The following is a 19608-nucleotide window of genomic DNA, read 5'->3' on the forward strand; positions in this document are numbered from 1 at the left end:
TGTGTGGCACATACGTTTATTCTCCAGTAGGGGGCACTACAGCACATCACATTGAAGATAATTGTTCCCAATATTTTTAGCAAGTTAAAATCTCATTTGCATGTCTATTTAATACATTAACCCCCCCAACTTGTCTATTTCATACCTCTATAATCACTCATTTTCATCACAATAGTGCTGAGTGATGACATCTGCAATGACAGACAATAAAAACGGGATATTTCTCCATAATGCCCATTAATGGATTCATTTGCTCGTGTCTGCCAGGTGCAGATGGAGCTCTTCATTGCTGTCATGACCAGGTTCTGATGAGAAGTAGCTGAATCAGTCCTTTGTGCTTTTGTCTGATGCTCCACTTGTCCTTGTTAAAATGCATTCAGTTGATCTTCAAAATAAGCAGTTACCTCACTGCTGGGTGGAATTTTTATATTTGAGTCTTCATTATTCATTTCAAAAGTGCAAAACAGTTAAAAAAAAAGAATGACAGAATTTTAAAAATGTATGGTAAATCTTCAGATTAATACAATTTTGATGGCATGGTCCCACTTTTGAGGGTTCACTGTCCGTAGACTTTGAGATTGCTCTGAGCGAAGCAGCAGTAGATAACAAATAGTCATGTGTTGCCAAGCGGAAAAGCCGTACAACAACAACATGTAATTAAGTGAACAATTCCCAATGTTGAATTCAATATAGGAAACACGAGTTGGCATGGTAACCTGTTTTGCCATCTGCAGCTCTATTCATATTCCATTGACACTTGGAGGGGGGGCTTGTCAAGAAACAATTTAATCATGTGTCTTACATGGCAGTGGGTCAGAGCCGTCTTGTTGGAAAAACAGCGCGGTACGCTAGTGGTGAGTGTGAGACGGGTGCTGTACCGTAATCGTCAATGTGAGTGAGAATGCTTGTTTGTCCATGGTGCCCTGCGACCAGTCCAGGGTGTACCCGATTGTGTCAAAAATGACCAAATTGGGTAAAAAATGGCCCAACCTAACTTTCTGGGTTTATTTACTTAACCCAAAAAGTTTGCGTGAATGGTTTAAGAGGGTAAAGAAAACAAATGGTCGGTATCCTCGTTTGCCCTTAAAGTTACACCCATATAATGGCTAGGGTTAGTCATTCGTGCAATTGGCCTTTCCTCCTTCTCTCTTTATCGATTCATGACAATAAACTTGTGGTCGCCAACGCCTTGTATCATTGTTTACTTAAAACTAGTCCATCCTGCTCTCTTCTCCTATCCTGGAGACATTCTCACGTGCTGAAATAAGTCAGTATTTATTGACACAATAACAACCTTCTGTCCCGTTTCCCGAAAGAATATTCAACGCAAAATATCATCAGCCAGATAGCACCATTGCCTTGGTTATAGTATTTTTTTTTCATATTTTATTCATTTTATTCATAAAAAGTACAACCAGATGAGTGAACGAGTTAGCAAAATGAAAAAGAACCAAAACGTCAATCAATGTTAACCTTTAGCATGTCTCTGGCATTTTGCATTACTTGTAGCATTAAGATAAGTGGACTTTCCTAAAGTATGTAGTATATTGGATCATGGTGATGGCTGAAAATTAATACCATTAATAATGATTTTTGGTTTCTTTTTTTAAAATCACTTTTAAGAGGTAATGCCTGGGAAATAAACTTGTATGACAACAGCAAATGTTGCCTGCCAGCCTTCCAGTCTGTGTCTTAAAGGAGGCAGGTACAAGAGGCGTATTGATTTTCTCATTTATCCCTCAATAAGAGGCCAAACAAGAATGTTATGTATGGGGCACTTTCAAGGCCGGGTGTGGTGACTGGCCTGGAAGGAAGGTCCTCGGGTTGCCTAGCAACCTCTTGGCCATGACAAAAATTCAAGGTGGCTGATAAAATTTTTTATTCCCTGCGCGCAGGTTAAAGAAATAACAGTTCTAAAAAAAAAAAGTGCAACATTGAGAAAGAAGAAACTTGACACCTTAATAGTTGGACATCTTGCCTGTAATATTTTCATCCACAGACATTTTTTAAAGCACTTGTCTCTATTACATTTGCAAGAGAATCGCAGGGCACATATAAATGACCAACCATTCAGTCACATTATCAACTGTGAAAATTCAAAGTCTTGAATTAAGCTGATTAAATTTGATTTGCCAATAAAGGCAGGGTGCACTGGACTGGTTGTTACTTAATAAATCTAAAATGAATGTTTGCGGGGTACATCGCGGACCGGTTGCCTCATAAGTGCGCTGAAAACAATTGGGTCAAAAACAACCCACAAAAGGGACAAGCCAACTAATTTATTATTATTACTTACAGTGGAATACACCGTTAAAACTTAAATGGAAGTGACGCTGCCTTTTAACACAAACTTTAGATTTTTTTTTACCCGTCATGATTTACGCTTCCTTCCCCTTTAAGCGTTTCCGCGAAACAGCAACGTGCTGAGTTTGACAGGGTGACGTCACAACCCTAGACCCGCCTCTTTCGTCCCCTGATTGGCCGAACCGTGGGAATATCCGCGGAGGCAGCCTTGATTGATTGGCTCCGGGGTACGGAGCCGGTTTGGCCATAGCGCCGGGGCTGCGCTCATCATTTTCCCTCAGCTACGTCTCTTTGAGCGGGGGAGCCACCACTAAAACACCGGCGCTTGCTCCGCGGAGCTACGGAGCTGCACAAGATCGGGGAGAGGTAGAAAAAGGATTAAAATAATCGGGGTGGATACGTCGAGGAGTTAAATGGCATCGCGGAATCTTTGGCAAGGAATACACTGGGACTTTCATTCCAGCCAGACGCGGAGAAGATAAACAAGCCGCATGAGAAGAGAAAACTCTGTAAGAAAACCCTTTTGGGGACGACATATTACATATATACACACGCACACACTTCAATAAACCGTATAATAGAGAGAGAAAGCCTGGCAGGTGTTTAATGCTTATTTATGAGTGCTATCTGATTTAATAACCGTAAATTAGAAGCTGGCGCTGCACATATTTTGTTGTTATGTGACAAGCGATATTTGCATCTAGGCTCTAAATGGGTCTTGCGGGGGTGGGCAAAATATGGCCTGGGGGCCCACACATGGTCCGCTCCGTTCTTTAAATCCGCCCCACCAAGCATTCACGTAATAGTGTAATGACAATATACTTAAATTTCATTTTCGTATCATATCCATATTTTCTTCATGTGTTCCTGTAAATAATTGGATAATTGTTTTATTGTAAGTAATAAAAGTTGAATTAAGAATTGATTTAAAGTTTTATGTTTTTCATTTTCATTCATTTGCATAATTAAACTAATTGTAAATATAAAGAGAGATACTCGGAAAGTACACCATTTAAATATTTATTTACTATAATGTTGAATTGATTTGTTTTAAATTAAATTAAATATTTGTAAAATAATTGTACCAACGTATTTGACAGTTCTGTTTTTATTTTATTGAACAATACCTTAACTGTTTAAAATGAATACTTGTATTTTTACATGTAATTACTAAATAATTGGCACATGAAAGGAAAAAAATATTGTTACAATAAAAAGTATAGAAATATTTTTTATGTATTTTTCAAGTAGTTGGTTAATTAAATTATAATTTTTACAAGTCAAGAAATAACTCAAATAAACAAATAGAATAAGAACAGTGTCACTTCTCTTTCCCCACTTAACTTGTTTAGTAATCAAAATTTGCCCCTGTAGCTTTAAAGTTTGCCCACCCCTGGTCTTGCCTGTCAGCAGCACTAGTCCATCCCGTGCATGTGTGTGCATTAGACGCTGCCTTTGTGCCCCCATTGAAAGGCGCCTCATGTGTCAGCAGCATCTCCGTGGATCCGGGAAGCACTTTGAAGTGTTTTTATCACGGCCCATTCACCACCGGGGCGCCCCCTCCACCCCAACCCGCCTTCCCTCAAAGCGCCTTTCCGCGTCCATTGTGTGCAGGCCGGAGGTGGCGTGCTCGCACCTCGCCTTCTGCACAGGGTGGAAGGCTGACTGGAGGCGCTGGAGGAAAAAAGGGGCTCTTTTTTTAAAAGATGATTACTGGCCAGGTGTGAAATCCTATCCTGTTTATGGCCGGCAGAGGTGGGGTGTTGCACAGCGAAGAGGAAAAGTGCAATTTAGTGGGATTACCGGGCTGCTTTGCCACCTATAGAGAGAAAGGTGCAGGATGTGACGAACGACGACGTTGTCTTTGCCATAAAAGCTTTCAGATTGTCATTTTTATAGATGCTTGTCTACTTAGGCTGGCCAAGTGTGCTCTTACAATTGCCTTTTTGGAAGGCCAAAAAGTTAGGGTAGAATATCCAACATATTTTTCTTTTTTTAAATAAATCAGCCTATTGGTTATTAGATTTTTTTCCAGCCAAACATTGCAGCAGTAATTCTACTTCTGCTAGAAATTAAATTTAGCTTCCTGCTTGCTTGCTTTTTGCTCTCTTTCTGTTTGACGATGGTGGCTGACGCCCGTGGTTAGCTTGCTTAGCGATATACGCCCCTGTGTGATCACCTTTTAGCTGCCATGTGCAATTAGAGGTTGACTGCCATCTTTTGAAATGTGTCTAATTAGTCTTTTCTTTCCAAAGGCAGGGAAGCAGGGGTTAAGGGTGGGAGGTTAAGGAATAGGGGAGGCCCCCACGGGTCACCGGGGGAGGTGGTGGGGGACTGTCGGGCTAATCTTTGTTTTGCCTTGCGTGCCGGTGCCCCCGCCATTACTTCAAATTAATAATCCAGGCTGTCAAATTACAATCAAAGGCATCACTACTCGCCTCTCGCTCAAGGTTTCGCAGGGTGGGTCAGTGACCCAATTCCCCCCCCACGGCCCCCTCCGAACCGTTCCACGAGGTTATCATAAGGTTATCGCCCACAGGGAGCATTACATACACAGGCTGCTAGGATTTTAATGGTTTGAGGGAATCGTTGACCTTTTACAGAGAAGCAGTAAACTGAAAGCGGCCTGAGGACAGAGAAAGACACATTTATTATTATTGTTGTCATGGATGGGTGATATGGCCTTCAAATTAAATCAGCTTGTTTTCACTTTTCCATCTTACTGAAATTTGATTTTTACCGTGGGCGCCCAAAGAGCTTTAGAAAAGCCGCATTTGCCAATTTGAAAACTTAACTCGAGAATACGGAACATTGAAAGTTGAGAGCGCAATCAAATGTTGGGATCTTATCTGTCTGTTAAACATTTTTACCATCTGTTTGTGTTTGAAGTGAAGGTTTTTTTCGCAAAGGTTGGATCGCGTATCCGTTGTCCTTCGACGACGAGCGCGCAGGGATGAGGATAAGATAAGCCCCCTCGCTGTGCGCTGCTTTTACCTTGGGCCTTCATCACAATTCAAATCAACCATCCCTACAAAAATACAATGTTGTCTTCCAAGACTCTTGACTTGTGTTTACAGTATTTAATAAAATGCCAGACAAATCTTCTCTGTATCTGCTCGAAAGGAAAATTACTTGTGCACCGTCCAACTACAACTTTTATAAACTGGTCGGCAAAAATAGGAAGCTAAGACTTGCAAAGTAGTGGTGATATTTTTCAGCTCAGGATGATTAACATGCCACGGAAGGCTCCGGACATCTGTTCTCGCGTTGGCCGAGGCATGCATTTTACATACATTGGATAGGAAATGATCAGCCTTGGCGTCGTTGAGAGCAGGTTGTTTGATTATCCTCTCTGCAAACCTTAATGTGACTTAAAAATATCTTCCGCAGAAAAGGAAAAAGGAAAAATTGGCTGCTCTTCTAGGGCGCGCTGATAGCAATTATGCAAACTATTATAGAATTTAAGCAGGCCGGCTCTTATCGGCTAATCCAGAAGTAATAGATTCTATTAAAAATGTATGAGGGGTGTAAGGGGGGGGGGGTGTTGAATCCAGCAGCTGCACTGCCGTCTATTTCAGTCAGTGTGTGTCAAACTACTTGTCTGCTGCCTCCCATTATTAAGACAGCATCCTGCAGCGCTTCCATACATAATAAGCAATTCATTACACAATAAGAAGCTTGTTATTCATCGATCGCACCACCGTCGCTCATTGTTAATCGCTTGCTTCCAACTAAATGAGCTTTTTGGGGTTTGCATTATATTATAATAGTCGAATATGTTTGACATGATATAAAAGTGGGATCAGTGTACGAAAAGTCAGCCGGGATAAATTTCAGTTTACTTGTTACGAATGAGGACTAGTGCTGTAAAAAATGTCTGTATGGACTCGTGACCTATTTTTTTTTTGCGGTAGAACATTAGCATAGCACTCATATGCTAATCCAGCCATCGAGTGAAAAGCCTCATCTCAACTCCTTTTTTTTTTATCTAATCATCAACCAGCTTCCCGAATGAGCATGGCGCACATCCCAGATTAGCAATTAGTCGCCATATTTGCCGTGACCCCTGCAGGGTCGCCGGAGGCCACAGGTGAGCCCGCAGGGTCAGACAGGTGCGCTGCTTCCTGCATAATTTACAAGAGCTCTTCTGACCCCCCCCCCAACTTTGACGGATGGTGCTGCATGCAATTCTACGGCGTGACTAAATTTTTTTCGGTAACCGTACCGCTGAGCCTTGCTAGTTAGCATAGCGGCGCACAACAGACACATTATCAAAATCACTTTTGGTGTTGTTTATTTTTCCACTTTGAGTTTGAAATCAGATTTTTAAAAAATTGTTTTAGTCTACTTGTAGGGTAAAGTACATTAAATGGCTACACGAGAAGCTAAATGGCTGATAGAAGGTCCATTGTGTGCGACTTCACAATAAAGGCCGTCCGTTCGTTGCCATCCACCGCTTCGATCTTGCCAGGGCACACGCTGCGGATTGCGAAACGCGCCAACCCTGGCGGCGGTCCTTGCTCGAGTGCTATTTTGGTTATCTCAGCAAAAAGCAATTAGATTGTCAGCAGCTTTCTTACTGCCAGTTTGACGACACATTAATAGCCGGCGGGTATATTTTTTGTCATCAAAATTTAGTTAGCATTTAAAGCTTAATACAGCCGCTATTTAAAGCGCCCCCTTACTGCTCGCCTCCTGACCTTGTTATCGTCCCACAAAGTGCCATCTCATAATCCGTGCGGGGAAAAGATAGAAAAAAAAAATCCAAATGACTGCCAAAGCGTCCTTATCGGAAACACCGTAGGGGACAGCAGATGGACGGCAAAGCGCACGGTCTTTATCGCCCCCGGTGAGCCTTCTACGGGCTTCATTGTGCTGCTTATCCCCTCGACGGATGTCACTGGAGACGGATGAAGATTAGTCGCCTGTGCACCTTAAACTTTAGAGGCTTTTCAACCTTATGCAAGACAGAAAAAGAAAGATTTAAGATGAACTCAGGAGACCTCGCATATGTGGTGGAGGACAGGCCTAACTGACATTTTTCTAAAAAAAAAAAATCTCTAATTTCTGGCATCATGTATCCAGCACAGATTATCTACTGATTGAAGAGGACCCACTTGGAAGCCCGCACCGTAATGTTATTGTAACAGGAAGAGCGCCCATTGACCCTATTAGGGAGGATGTGGTAGCAACTAAGCAAGCCTGTGTTACATTCAGAGCCGGCAAAAATGGCTGCATCAGAGTAAGGGCTGAGCTTTTTGAAAAAAAGTCATTTTCAACAAATAAGAAATCTTTATCTTGATTTACCAAATATAGCAATGATCACGCGATTTGGTGTTAGCATGAAGTGCTACAATTGCTATCGTGATGTTCCAAACTTGGTTAGTAAATACCGTCCTTATTCCTTAACCTATTTCAGTTAAGAAGACAAAATGTCATTGCTTGTAGTGATTGGCGCCATGTATGTTCTTGGCTCAATTATAGGCTAATGGCCACCCTGTTGTATTCTCTCCCCCACTCCATCCCAGTTTCAAATTATGGCCATAATGAAACATTCACGTCTCATTGTCTGCCAGTAAAAGGGAATTCCCTGGAGAGAGCCTTTCTCCATCTTGTTCCTTTCCCCCTTTCCTGGCACTCCCTAATGGAGGGCTTGTTTTGACATTTCAACATGGAGTCTTTGCTCCCTTTGGATATTAAAGGTGTCGACTTAGAAGTGGGTTTGTCTTTAGCGGGGGTGGGGGGGGCAAGTACGCCTGGAAGAGATTTTAATGGTCGCTATCATAAAAGCTAGTGGTACTCAAACTGCGCTCCAGGGACCACCAAGCCATAACTTTTGGGTTTGCGAAATAATTTGGAATAAATTAAGCTATGAATATATATTGTTAAAGTGCCATCCTGGAAAAGCTGAAGGAAGCAGGCTTATGGTTTAAAACAGTAACTCCCAAATTATTTCTTTTCTATTTTTTTATTTAATGACAACCACTCAAGTGTTGCCAAGTCTCAAATCCCCCGTGAACAACTAAAAAAGTTCTAGCAAGATTTCCCGTGTTAAGGTGTGGCTTGTCCCGCCCAGCAGGTCCACCTGGGCTGTGTGCAGCCGTGAAGCTCCATCATGCTGGCCTGCATTCAAAGACGGCAGAATCTGTCGTCGCAACATTTGACCTGCGTGCCTAAAAGCCTGGATGTCCTCACGCCGCCATTGCTGCTACCTGCGCCGCCCCCACCGCCGCAGCCACGTACCCGTAAAGGTGAGTCTGAGTCTTTTCTGTGTACTCTTCCAATCAAATGTAATCAGTTGTGACATTTGATAGTCAAAAAATATAATGCACTATAATTTCCCTGATGAATCACTGCACTATTGTTTGAAGCCTCCGCTCAGTGTTTGTGCTGCATTTGAGGTAATTAGACCTCATTGGGTTCTAGTTTCATGCTTCCTGAGGTCACGGAACCTATTAAAAGAGCCATAAAAGCTCTGATGTAACAGGTTCAATTGGAGTAAAGAGACTTTTCCCCTCCCTCGTACGCACGCTCCCATTTCTGCCTCTCCCTCGGTGAAGTCTTTGCCTTGCCTGTTATGAAATATTAATTGGGAATCAGTGGAGAGCTTGTCTGCTAAACGTCGGAACAGAAGGGCCCGGTTGGCCTCGGGGCTGAACGGGTGGTCGAGGGGGGGGGGGTCGGTGTTCTCATCATGTTTACCTGGGGGAATGCGGACGTAATCCCCCCCCCCCCGGGATGTGCACAGCACCCCTACGGCGGCCAAGCTGACATTTGGAGCACGGCGGCGGGAACTCGCTCTGTGTGGCCTCCTCGCTAAATGAGTCCTTGTTGGATCCAGTTAAATGGGGACATCCTTTCGCTTCGCTTTTCAAAGCCATTTCCATTTTTAGCTGTCAATAAATGGAAAGGGAACGGACATGAAAGCTCGCAAGCCCAAGAGGCCCATTTCTGTGAAACCACTGTATAAGGAATTATGCGATCGGCAGTGAATGAACGACCCGCTCTCTTATCTCGACTTGAAAGCCGGGCCTGAAAATGCACCCCCCCTCCACGCTTGCCCTCATCCCTCAACGCTCCACCCACCCCCCCCATGCTGCTGGCCTTGCTTGGACCCGGTTTAGAGGGGAAACTTTGCCCACGCTGGGCCAGGCGCCACAGAAACAAATGAAGAGTGACACGGGCGCTGAGGAGCCTCCTGGAGTGCACGCACACACACACACACACGGGGCTAAGTGTTCGAGCCCGAGGTCATGCTGCATGCATTTGCCGAGATGCAATGGAGACAAAAATGGGGAGCTCAGTAAACACTCGCCTCTACACGTTTTTTTTTTCTGGAACATAACCTATCAGATGAAATATGCACCTTGGTCATTCCAGAATTGGGGGACGATTGAGGTTTTTGAAAAATGCCAAATGTCCAAAATAAATCATTTACAATTTAATCAAATTCTTCCTCTTTTTTTGACGGGCATTGGACCCGTGAGGATCGGCGGTATATTTCTATTCCGACGTGTTTGTGGAAGACTTGTCATACATAAATAGAGAGTTAGTGTGAGGGACATCCAAGAGCGTGTGCTCCGGTGTCAACATGCCCCGGCCGGCGTCTGCTTTTTCCATTTCCCATTTCCCCTCATCGGCGACGGCGAGGTTGCGACGACCACAGGGGAGACGTGAACAAGCAACCCTACAGCAAATAAATATTAATGCATCCTATCTTGCTCTAGTTTCGATATATTTCAAGCCTTCCATACTGCTTGGGTCAATTTTGAAAAATAACGTGAATGTCAATCTTTCACCGTGAATTCTGATGACTTTTCTTGAACTGGCCAATATTTATCATTGTACAGGTACTACTTGATTTTGAAAATATGCAGCCCTCTTAAAATTCTTAAAGCTTTCCAAACGGTGAACCGCGACTTAGCGGGTGAACGCCGTTTACTATCGTCCATCTGGCGCACCCCCCAACGGGCATAATGGGGTACGAGGGCCCGTTCATCACCGCTTGCCTAGCTCGGCATTGACAGGTTGAGGTGCCGACTGTTATGCGGCAAACAACAGATGACTGGAGGGAAGGCCAATTAATTACAAGGTTTTAATGACCGGACTTACCGGGGCCAAGCGTGCGCATCAGGGAGGTTGTCATGGCAACCGTTCCACGTTTGCTTTTTCGACGCGTTACAAATGCGCAACGCTCCGTCTCGGGCCGTTATGTTAAATATCACGACTCGCTAAATACGCCGAGCTGTAATTAAGTGCGCGCCGAGTCGCTCTCTTGTTATCACAGCAAAAGCGCTCGGTGGAAAGATTCGGCGTGAAATCAAAAAAAAGAGCGGCGCTCGTGTTGGGGAAATGATTATCACGGAATAATGCATGAACGCCGGTGTTATCTCGCCTGAGAATCGGCGGATCCAGCGGGCCCTCGGCGTTAAGCGTCCCCTCAGGGTAACAGCTGGAGGTCGTGCAAAGGGCTTGTTTTGCCCGTAAATCAGTGATTAACTCTTAACTGCTCCCAAACAATGAGGTATCCGCTCTAATCTGGAGAGGAGGGGGTGTAGGATTCAAGTGTGACCACGGGAAAAAGATTAGCCTGTTTTTAAGAGGCAGAAAGCATGGCAAGGGTTTGTTCAGGGGGAGGAATAAAAGCTTATGAAAGACTATTTACATACCACCGCCAAGAAAAGTGCTGAATATTTCCACATTCATGTTTGCATAACTTGGAAGCGTGCCCACAATGCACGGCGGTGGTGAAAAGTTGATTGGATGAAATCGGGATTATGGGAAAGTCAATCATCCAACGGACACCAATTAAGTGACATCATAAATTTGTTTGGAAATACTCTTTAACGTGTTTGACTGTTTATTCCGTTAAAGAAAGAACTAAAAAAGGTGCGTGGGGGATTACGTTTTAATTATTTCATTTTTAAGGATGAGATGACCCCGTAATGAGAACTACTTCTATATAGGGAGCAATTAAATACCTCCTGTAAATCTTATCTACTTCAATCATTGTGGTGAGGGGGCGGCATGGCGAGGTCAAATAATTAAGAATTTGTCAGCGCTGCATGATGTCGTCCGCTCTTGCTTGTTTTTCCACACTGTTGTTTTCCCCCGCCTGTGACGCAGCGTGCGGTCGGCGGGGTTCCTGGGTGATCAAGGTCGGGCTGTTAATTATCTTTGCGTGCCATTTCTTTACCTGACAACGCTTGATGGTTGCTCAGGGGGACCTTGGCTTTCCCTTGCTTGTTTTTGCTGCTTATCTTTAATTGATGCGCAGAAAATATTAGCAAAAAAACCTGTGACAATCTGCCAAATAGTGAGACATGTTTTAAACACATTGAAATGTATCACAACACTTCTAAATGGATGAAAGGGTTAGTTTTTGATGAATTTTAGGCAATATCGCCCTGTGTTAGCATCTCACCCACTGCTGGGGTGATAAATATGTGCGTGCAGGATGGGGGGGGGGGCTGTGCCTATTAACTAATGAGGTTTCCATAGTAGCGCAGCCATGCAGCCACAGTGGGAAGTGCAGCTGTGTTGTGTCTGGGCGGCTCTGACATGGCTCTAATCTCTGGCCTAACAAAACCAGACGCCCTTCTCCTCACACACACACATGGCGACATTTTCACAGAGAACCACGTCTTTTGATTTTCTTCTCGCTAAATTAGCCATGTCTTATAATTGGCCAACATTATCCAGCATGGAAAATAAGAGCACTTTTCTGCAATTAGGCTTTAAATGCATCATTGGGCGTCCAATCATCATCCCCATGTGAACAGTTTTATCCCTTACGTTCATAAATATTAAATTATTTGCCAAAGGCTATAAATGTTTTTGGCATCCGACGCGGATTATCACACAAGCATGACTCTATTTATTATCAATAAAATATTACTTTAATCCTAACCCTAAGGATGATTAAAAAAAAAAAAAAAAAGGATTATTTATACCTTAAGGATTCTCTATAATGGAATATTTGAACCTCAGTGATTATATTACGCCTAAACTGAAAGCATGACACTCCCTCAGGTTGCGCAATTTTCAATACAACTATTCAAACAAATACTAAAGTTCGGAACACAATGACTAAATTAGGTTTGTTAAGAAAATATAGACTTGAACTACAGGGCAAAAGTTCATCTTCAGACCTCAAGAGAATGAAACGTCTTCTGACACATTCCGATTACAAAGCTGCATTCAAAACCCAACTCCAAGTTTCCCAATGACAACAATGACCTCTATTTTTAATTTTTCCTACGGGTCAAGAGGCAACCAGCGATCCGAAATGGATCGTCCAGAGAGATTCCGTGAGTATTAAGGTCTCTCCCGACATGGCGGATGTTATTGTTTTTGGTGGTGGTGCTCCACATACTAAGCAATGTTTTGCTTGGTGGTGTTTTTGTTGAATTCCCTCCAGGATTGAACCCTCCGTCCTCACCCCTCCATTTTAAACACCTAATTTCTTTCTTTCATGGGAAGGATCGTGTAGATTGAATCATTTTCACAATCGTGGTGGGTGGTAGAAGGGGAGGGAGGGGGGTTAGTCTCACCCAGCGTGGGCCTGAAATGAAATAAACTCCTGAATCAATTTCAGACGGGAGCAAGCTCGCTCGCCCCCGCAAAGCTGGAATTGGTTTTGTTATTGAGAATTAAATGAAGTGTAGTTTTTATTCTCATTGCACACCCGCAGTCTGCTGATCCCAGCTGACTCGCATCTACTTTAATAAAAGCGACACCGCGAGCCGGCCGTAATTTACAGCCCGGTCTTCGTTTATTGTTTCAAACGGGACCAACCTTTACATCGTCGCTTGGCGTTAAGCAGCCTTGAAATTACCCCAGCTAATGACATTTAAATCAAGTCGCCGTTTGTCCCGCTGTCGACTTCTCCGCTCACGATTCAATCTTTGCCTCGATGTTTTTTGTCACGGTTTGAGCTCGGCGGCTGCGGACTCCGTGGCGATCCAGCCATCCATTTTCTATAGTGCTCATTTTCATTTGCTGCAAGCCATCGGGGCGCACTTTGGGCAAGGAGTGGACTGACTGAATACGAGACTTATCGCTCACTTCTGTCTTCCTCCCCTTCCCAGGCGAATCACCCTCGGCGGCTTCCCGGTACCCGTCCCCCGCCGAGCTGGATGCCTTTGCCAAGAAGACTGCCAGCAGCCCGCTGTGCATCAAGATCTTTCCCTCGGACATCCGGGTGCCGCAACACAAACAGCTGAGCAAGACGGTGAACGGCTTGGACACCACGGGACAGAGCTATAGTCCCTACTCGCAACCCTACTCCGGAGGCTACCGGGGTTTGTTAGCCATCGGCAAGGCGGCAGCGGTTAAGGGCGTGCTGAAAAACTCCGAAGGGAAAAGGACCAAACAGGCGCACAGCCAGGCTTGTCTGACGCCGTATAAAAATCCAGTGAATGGTGGATTTGCCGTCAGGCCGGGGCATAAGGCCTATCACGTAAACTCGTGTAAGCCCGACGTTCCCGCGGAGACGCTTTGTTCTAGCGGAGATCACGGCTTGCTCCCTCGCTCTGAGCTGGCGGAGGTTCAGAGCCTGATGAGGCAGCTGAACAGAGTCACCAGGGCAGGGGGCGAGGCGAGGCCCAGCCCCTCCCTGCAGGCGGTGGCGGCCGTGGCTCACTCGGATTTTGGCGCCGGCATCCCCCCCACGCAAAGTAGCATGGCATTCGGCGGGGCGGTGGTCCCCACGCAGAGCGCCGCCCGCGTGGCCCGAGCCGACTACGCCGCCTGGCAGCACAGGCATCAGGTGTACCAGCAGGGAGCCACCAGGATGTATAACCTCGACTCCGGCGTTGCGCAATCTCCCGAAAGCTGCCTGCCTTTGGCGTCCTCTACGTACGGGGTACATCCACCCATGCAGGGTCACTTTTCGGTCAGACACTTCTTCACGCCGCTGTGGGACGGCCTCACCGCTACACCCAATAGCGACTGCTACACTTCTCAGGTGCCGGGCACCATGGCGCCCCCGCATCCCGGACTCCACCACCAGACACATTTCCACCCTCCCCCTCTTCCAGTTCCTGTTCATCCTCAGGTAGCGGTGCAATTTCCGAATTGAAATGTTCCATTAACAGAAATGTATGGAAATTTACTGGAAATTTCTCCCTCAGGTCTATGGCACAGAGCAAACCGCCTGCTGCGGGCCGCCGAGCGCGAGTCTGTGCCACGCCGCAGCACTCAGCAGAAGTCTGCAGTCTCTGGAGTGCCTCATCAGTGAAATCCAGCCGCCCTGCATCAAAGAACGCATGCTGGGCCGCGGGTACGAGGCCGTCGGGACGCAGCAGATGCTGGAGCAGCAGCAGCCTCATCATTCTCATCATCCGCACGCCCACATTCAGCTTCCTGTCTACAGATGAGATGCGACGCGGCCGACGACGTTTGTACAGTGGTCGTCTAAGTCGGAGTTTGACCAAAATATTCAGGACGTCCCACAAAAATGACCTCACTCTAATTCACAACTAAAAATGTTTTAAATTGGATTAAACCTTAAACTATGACAAACTATGAAACAACAGTTTTCAGTTCGCCAAGCGGCGTAAGAACATGAGGTCACGAAAAAGTTTGAATATTAACACTGCACTTAAATATGAGGGGGGAGATATTTAAATAATAATTCAAAGTATTGCACATAAAATTTGAATAAAAATGATACCTGAATAAACACTTAAAAACAAACAATATTGAACTTAAAAGTTAAATACAACTGAACTGTACTCGGGCAGGGATTATTTCGTAAACCACTGGAGGAGAATATTAGTCGTATATACATTAATCTATTATTTGACTTTACCCCTGAAATTTTTGGTTGAATTCCGAGTTACGAGGGCCCACTGACTGTTCTCGGTTTTATGTGTCAAAGGACTCTGAAGGAAAACGATAATCATGAGCCAGGATGCTGATTCCTCTGCCATTATATCATACCGATGTAGAGCGCCTACAGTGACCATTGTCTGCCATAATAATAATATAATAATAATTATAAACAAAGAGTTACTGTACTTGAAATTGCTTGCCCACTCCCCAAGAATCATGAACACTCAGGCTTCTCCAATATGATTCTCATTATCTGGAGGCATGGGGGTAAAGATGTGAATATTTTTTTGTGTCATGCATTACTGATGATGAGTAAAGCTTTTATCTAGAGTATGATAAATATTCTGTCACATTTTTTAAAAGTCTTAGTTGATTTTAATGTTGTCTGCCACAGGTCAGGTTTAGCAGAATGTGCTCTTCCGATTGTGTTTTGACCTGGATTTTTGTTTGTTTCGGGGTCTTTTTTAAGAGCCAAACATTCACTGGACATGTTGGGTGAACAGTTTAATCCAACCCAATATCAAGAGCTGTATTGGAAATTCACAAGATTTCTACTGAAATTTGAATGCTGCTCTTATATTGGATCCCATTAGACTGTCCAGGTGTACCTAATATTGTGGTTTCCTCTCTATACCTGTAACGATGAGGCAACTGCACACAATCGCTGGTACTTGCTTGTGTGTCTGCGCTGCTTGTATAATATTTATTTATATTGATTTGTATGGAGGCGGGGGGAAAAAAAAGTGTGTCTATCATTATTAAGTGCAATTATTATATCTACGGACATTATGAGGTATGTTGTTGAAATATGTATGTACATTATGACTTGTCCCTTTTTTGCCCTTTGCTTCCTCATGAGGATTGTCAAGTAAATGACATTTTTGTAGATCCAAATAATTGTGTTTTTCCATTCATTAACTGACTTTAATCCTATTTTTCCCCCATGAGAAAATTCTTTTGCTAGACTGACTATAAATAATGCAAATCTCAAAAAGCTCATTGTCATACCTTTGTGGCCTTCACATTGGCCATGTGAATACACCACAGTAACTACCACATAAATGAAATTAATGCCAGCATTAGCCAGTCTGTATTATAAAACAAATGACCCAGATGGAAGATGTAATAGTATTCCGCTCACTGGTTAGGGGGCTAAAACAGCAACACGGGCTTGATAAGTAATAATCCGAGCCTTAAAGGTCAGTGTTGTTGTCATTGAGGCGCAGTTGTCGGGGGGGTGATTTGCTGATTTGAGCCTATTGTATAGCAGGCTTGGACGTGGGGCGTTTTTCATGCTATTTATCTGTCAGGACAGGCCCCGGCGCCGTGCTGATAAACCAACCTGGAACACAGACGTGCTCTCCCCCTCTTCTCTCCTTTCTCGCTGACGATTAGTTCGGGCCCGGCTCCTCCGGGAGGGGAACAGGAGCCGCTCCGACCTCCTGGGACATACTTCAGATAAGGCGGCCTGCAGATGGAGGAGAAGGAGAGTTGATCTGGTGGGATTAGCGCAGGGAAATGAAGGAGAAAGGAAAGGTGATCCTAATCTCTTTTTCCACGAAGATGAGGAATTAAATTGTCTTCCAATAAAACTCTTAAACTGACTGAATTATATAGACGTAGAAGAAATGATTACATAGTGCAGTCGTACCTTAATATGTCTCAAAGGTTCAGTGACCATGCTCACAACTTGATTCTCTCATAAAACATAACAATTACAGAAAATGTAAACAATTAAACAGTTTGTGCATCATTCATTTATTGCGGGTCCTGTTTTGCGTGATTTGGCCATTGGGGGGCAGTATAATACAGTCATGCTGACTCAAACGAAGGATAGGGTAGCAAGTTTGACGGACGAGATCTGTATCTGCAAAAAGTACACAACCATTTTTGTCGGACTATTATTACACTCTGAAAATAGTTCATACTTTGACAAGCATCGTGTGCGCAGTCGTAAGTGGCAAAAGAAAATCATTTATATTAACATGGAGCGTTGTCGCTCATAAACGTCACAATTGTGACGTCACTACAGAGTAGCAAATCAAGCCAACACTGCCTTCTAGAGCCCAAACGACGTATAGTCTCTCCTAAAAGGGAATTACGAACGCTCGTAAAGCAAACATCTAACCAAATCTTTATTTTTTCGAGAAACTAAGATTGTTTTAGCAAATGTTTGTGAATCTGAACGCTGGTGACGCCACTCCCAGCAGTCACCACATAAAACAGGTGATGAATCGAACTCACCTTTCAAGTGTACAAAAGAACTTGAACTGCAGTCAACTATTAACTTCCTGGAGCCTGGCAAACGTCTATACTTTAATTTATCAACAGTTTTACTGCATGTTGGCGTTCGTGTTCATTTTACTCACATTTCGGTACTTCGTAGCCTTTTTCCGGTTTGTGTTTTCCGCCAGCACGGAGCAGACCAATAAGAAGAGAGCGATGTCACGTGGTTTTCTGTGACTCGCTTAGAACCGCTTGGTTTTTTTTTTTTTTTTTTTTTTTTTTCCACAGTCCTATTTAATTTGATCAAGGATAGAATTAGGTAGTTCTAATTACAGTTCTAAAAAAATAAACTAAATTTAAACAAGCACAACCTTCAATCAAAACACAGCATATGTATATCACTTTTAGGAAAATTGTAATTTTGTTATAATGTCTGTCACAATACATCTTAAATACTTTTTGACATTGTCCATTGGTCCATTCATATTAAGGCACTTGTATTCATGAAATAATGTTAAGGAGGGCTGCATTAAAAAGACATTAAAATGCAACACTCAAGTGTAAAGCTTCACAAATTCTGCCATAAGGAACAAAACCAAATAAATAATATAAAAATTACACACGGAAGGCAGATAAATGAGGCCCCGCTGTCCTCCGACATCAAACTGTGTAGTCCATCTCCGCATTGAGCCTCACATACATCTCATAGATAGCATCAACAGTGGCAGTGAAGTTGACCAGGAAGTGACGTAGGTTTTCTAGACATTCTTCCTCTTTCACATCCTCTCCTTTTGACAGCGCCTTTAGGAGGTCGGCACGGTAGGGAGCCGCGTACAGCGCCGTCTGGAAGAAAGGAAAAATAAACAAGCGATAAATAGAATGTAAATCAGGGCTGGGCAAACTTTCATGCCCAGGGCATTAAAAGATTTGAAGATTTCTGAATAAATATTTAAAAAAACAAGAAGTTTTAACAGATTAAATGGAAATATTTCGTTCTTAAAAGTCAAATACAACTGAACTACACTTACATGTACTCGACCCAATTTAAAGAAGTTTCAACCACAAAGTTGGCTATTTACTAAGATGAGTCTGTTGCTTACCACTAGGGGGCTCTGCATACCACTATGTTGTATACAAACCTTCTGATGTTCTCATGTTCTGCAGGTGCTTGTGTGGGTTTTCTCCTAATACTCACAGTGAAAATTTTCTGCACAAACCACCCGTGGTATTGCTTGAGCGCCCGCTCGTAGGCTTTGGTGATGTTAATGCGAATGAGGTTGGGTTGGTTCATATCTTGTTCGCCGTCGGCCAAACTCTGTAGCAAAACCTGGATGAAACGGAGACCCCTGAAACGGATAAATAATGAGCCATGTTACGGACACGCCTGCCCAATAAAAGTGATTTTACTGCTTTGGTGTACCTAATGTAGTGTCTGCAGCCTCACCTCTTGAGCCACATGAGAGCCAGCGTGGCTCCTGCTTTGGGCCACTCTGCCCCAAGGTCTTGCCGCTCGGCCTCCAGGATCTGCTGCAGGGTCACGTACCGCTGCGGGTCTTTCATGTAAACTTCTTTAATTTTCTGTGGACACATATTCACACAAATAACACAAGCATTTCCATGATCAAGTCACACATTCATCTCAATCACACTCACTGTGATGTTGCCATTAATGTCTGACTTGATGGGCGAAAAGACTTTGGAGCCCAAACAGTCTGAAAGAAAAAAGTGACATTTAACTAGAATGGTGATTTGTTTTATAACATATAGAGGCACATTTATTAATGGCGTAATCTTCAATGAAGTGCCCAACACTGGGCTGTCAACCCGTGAAAAAACAAAGTGTAACCCGTCGCCGGGGTCACCAATGACATCATTCATTAAAACTAGTTCAGAGTCGTCTAGCAAGTGAACTATGATTATTTACCAAAGAAGGACGGAAGGTGAGAGACTGTCTCCAGGAAGAGTTTGGTGTTGACGGAGTTGTCCGGGGGCAGTTCTCCGAAGCTGTTGTCCAGAAGCAGAGACATGTTGATCGTCCTTACAACTAACTGGTCTTCATGAGCTGCTCCCGTACAACACAACCCGGAAGTTGCCTCTCACCGGGTAGGAGGCGCCTGTCGGGCCGCCTTTGGGCTGAGGTGTCTCTCCTTTTCTTTAGAAAATGCATTTAAAGCACCTAAATTTGTTTCTATCCGTCTTATTAAATTATATAAAGCAAGTTTCGATGGTTTAACTTTCGAA

The 19608-nt window shown here is 43.9% G+C and overlaps 2 protein-coding genes and 1 long non-coding RNA gene across 5 annotated transcripts; 1 reads left to right on the plus strand and 2 right to left on the minus strand.

Annotated features, from left to right (window-relative positions):
• Nucleotides 1-11: 11 nt before the first annotated feature.
• LOC148389668 (uncharacterized) lies at nt 12-17574 on the minus strand. 2 transcript variants are annotated; one of them, XR_015861624.1, is made up of 4 exons: nt 17511-17574; nt 17386-17439; nt 16484-16609; nt 12-4123 (listed from the first exon to the last, which is right to left on the minus strand). It is a non-coding gene; the product is annotated as an uncharacterized LOC148389668 (long non-coding RNA). The 2 variants fall into 2 exon arrangements; XR_015861623.1 differs by having other exon boundaries at nt 17386-17546.
• On the plus strand, nt 2489-16038 carry LOC148389669 (protein FAM222A-like). Of its 2 annotated transcripts, none has more exons than XM_088391624.1 (4): nt 2489-2813; nt 8381-8555; nt 13395-14362; nt 14439-16038. In XM_088391624.1, the coding sequence occupies exons 2-4, from the start codon at nt 8420-8422 to the stop codon at nt 14682-14684; spliced, it is 1350 nt and encodes a 449-aa protein (XP_088247750.1). In that variant the 5' UTR covers nt 2489-2813; nt 8381-8419; the 3' UTR covers nt 14685-16038. The 2 variants fall into 2 exon arrangements, with proteins under 2 accessions (XP_088247750.1, XP_088247749.1); XM_088391623.1 differs by having other exon boundaries at nt 8384-8555.
• Nucleotides 17575-17765: 191 nt separating the features above from the next.
• Nucleotides 17766-19499, minus strand: LOC148389670 (glycolipid transfer protein-like). The gene is made up of 5 exons (XM_088391625.1): nt 19292-19499; nt 19021-19079; nt 18812-18945; nt 18563-18713; nt 17766-18210 (listed from the first exon to the last, which is right to left on the minus strand). The coding sequence occupies exons 1-5, from the start codon at nt 19392-19394 to the stop codon at nt 18028-18030; spliced, it is 630 nt and encodes a 209-aa protein (XP_088247751.1). The 5' UTR covers nt 19395-19499; the 3' UTR covers nt 17766-18027.
• Nucleotides 19500-19608: the final 109 nt, after the last annotated feature.

Source organism: Syngnathus floridae, chromosome 12 (genome assembly GCF_059516105.1).
Source record: "Syngnathus floridae isolate MCC-2025c chromosome 12, RoL_Sflo_1.0, whole genome shotgun sequence".
Lineage (NCBI taxonomy): Eukaryota > Metazoa > Chordata > Actinopteri > Syngnathiformes > Syngnathidae > Syngnathus > Syngnathus floridae.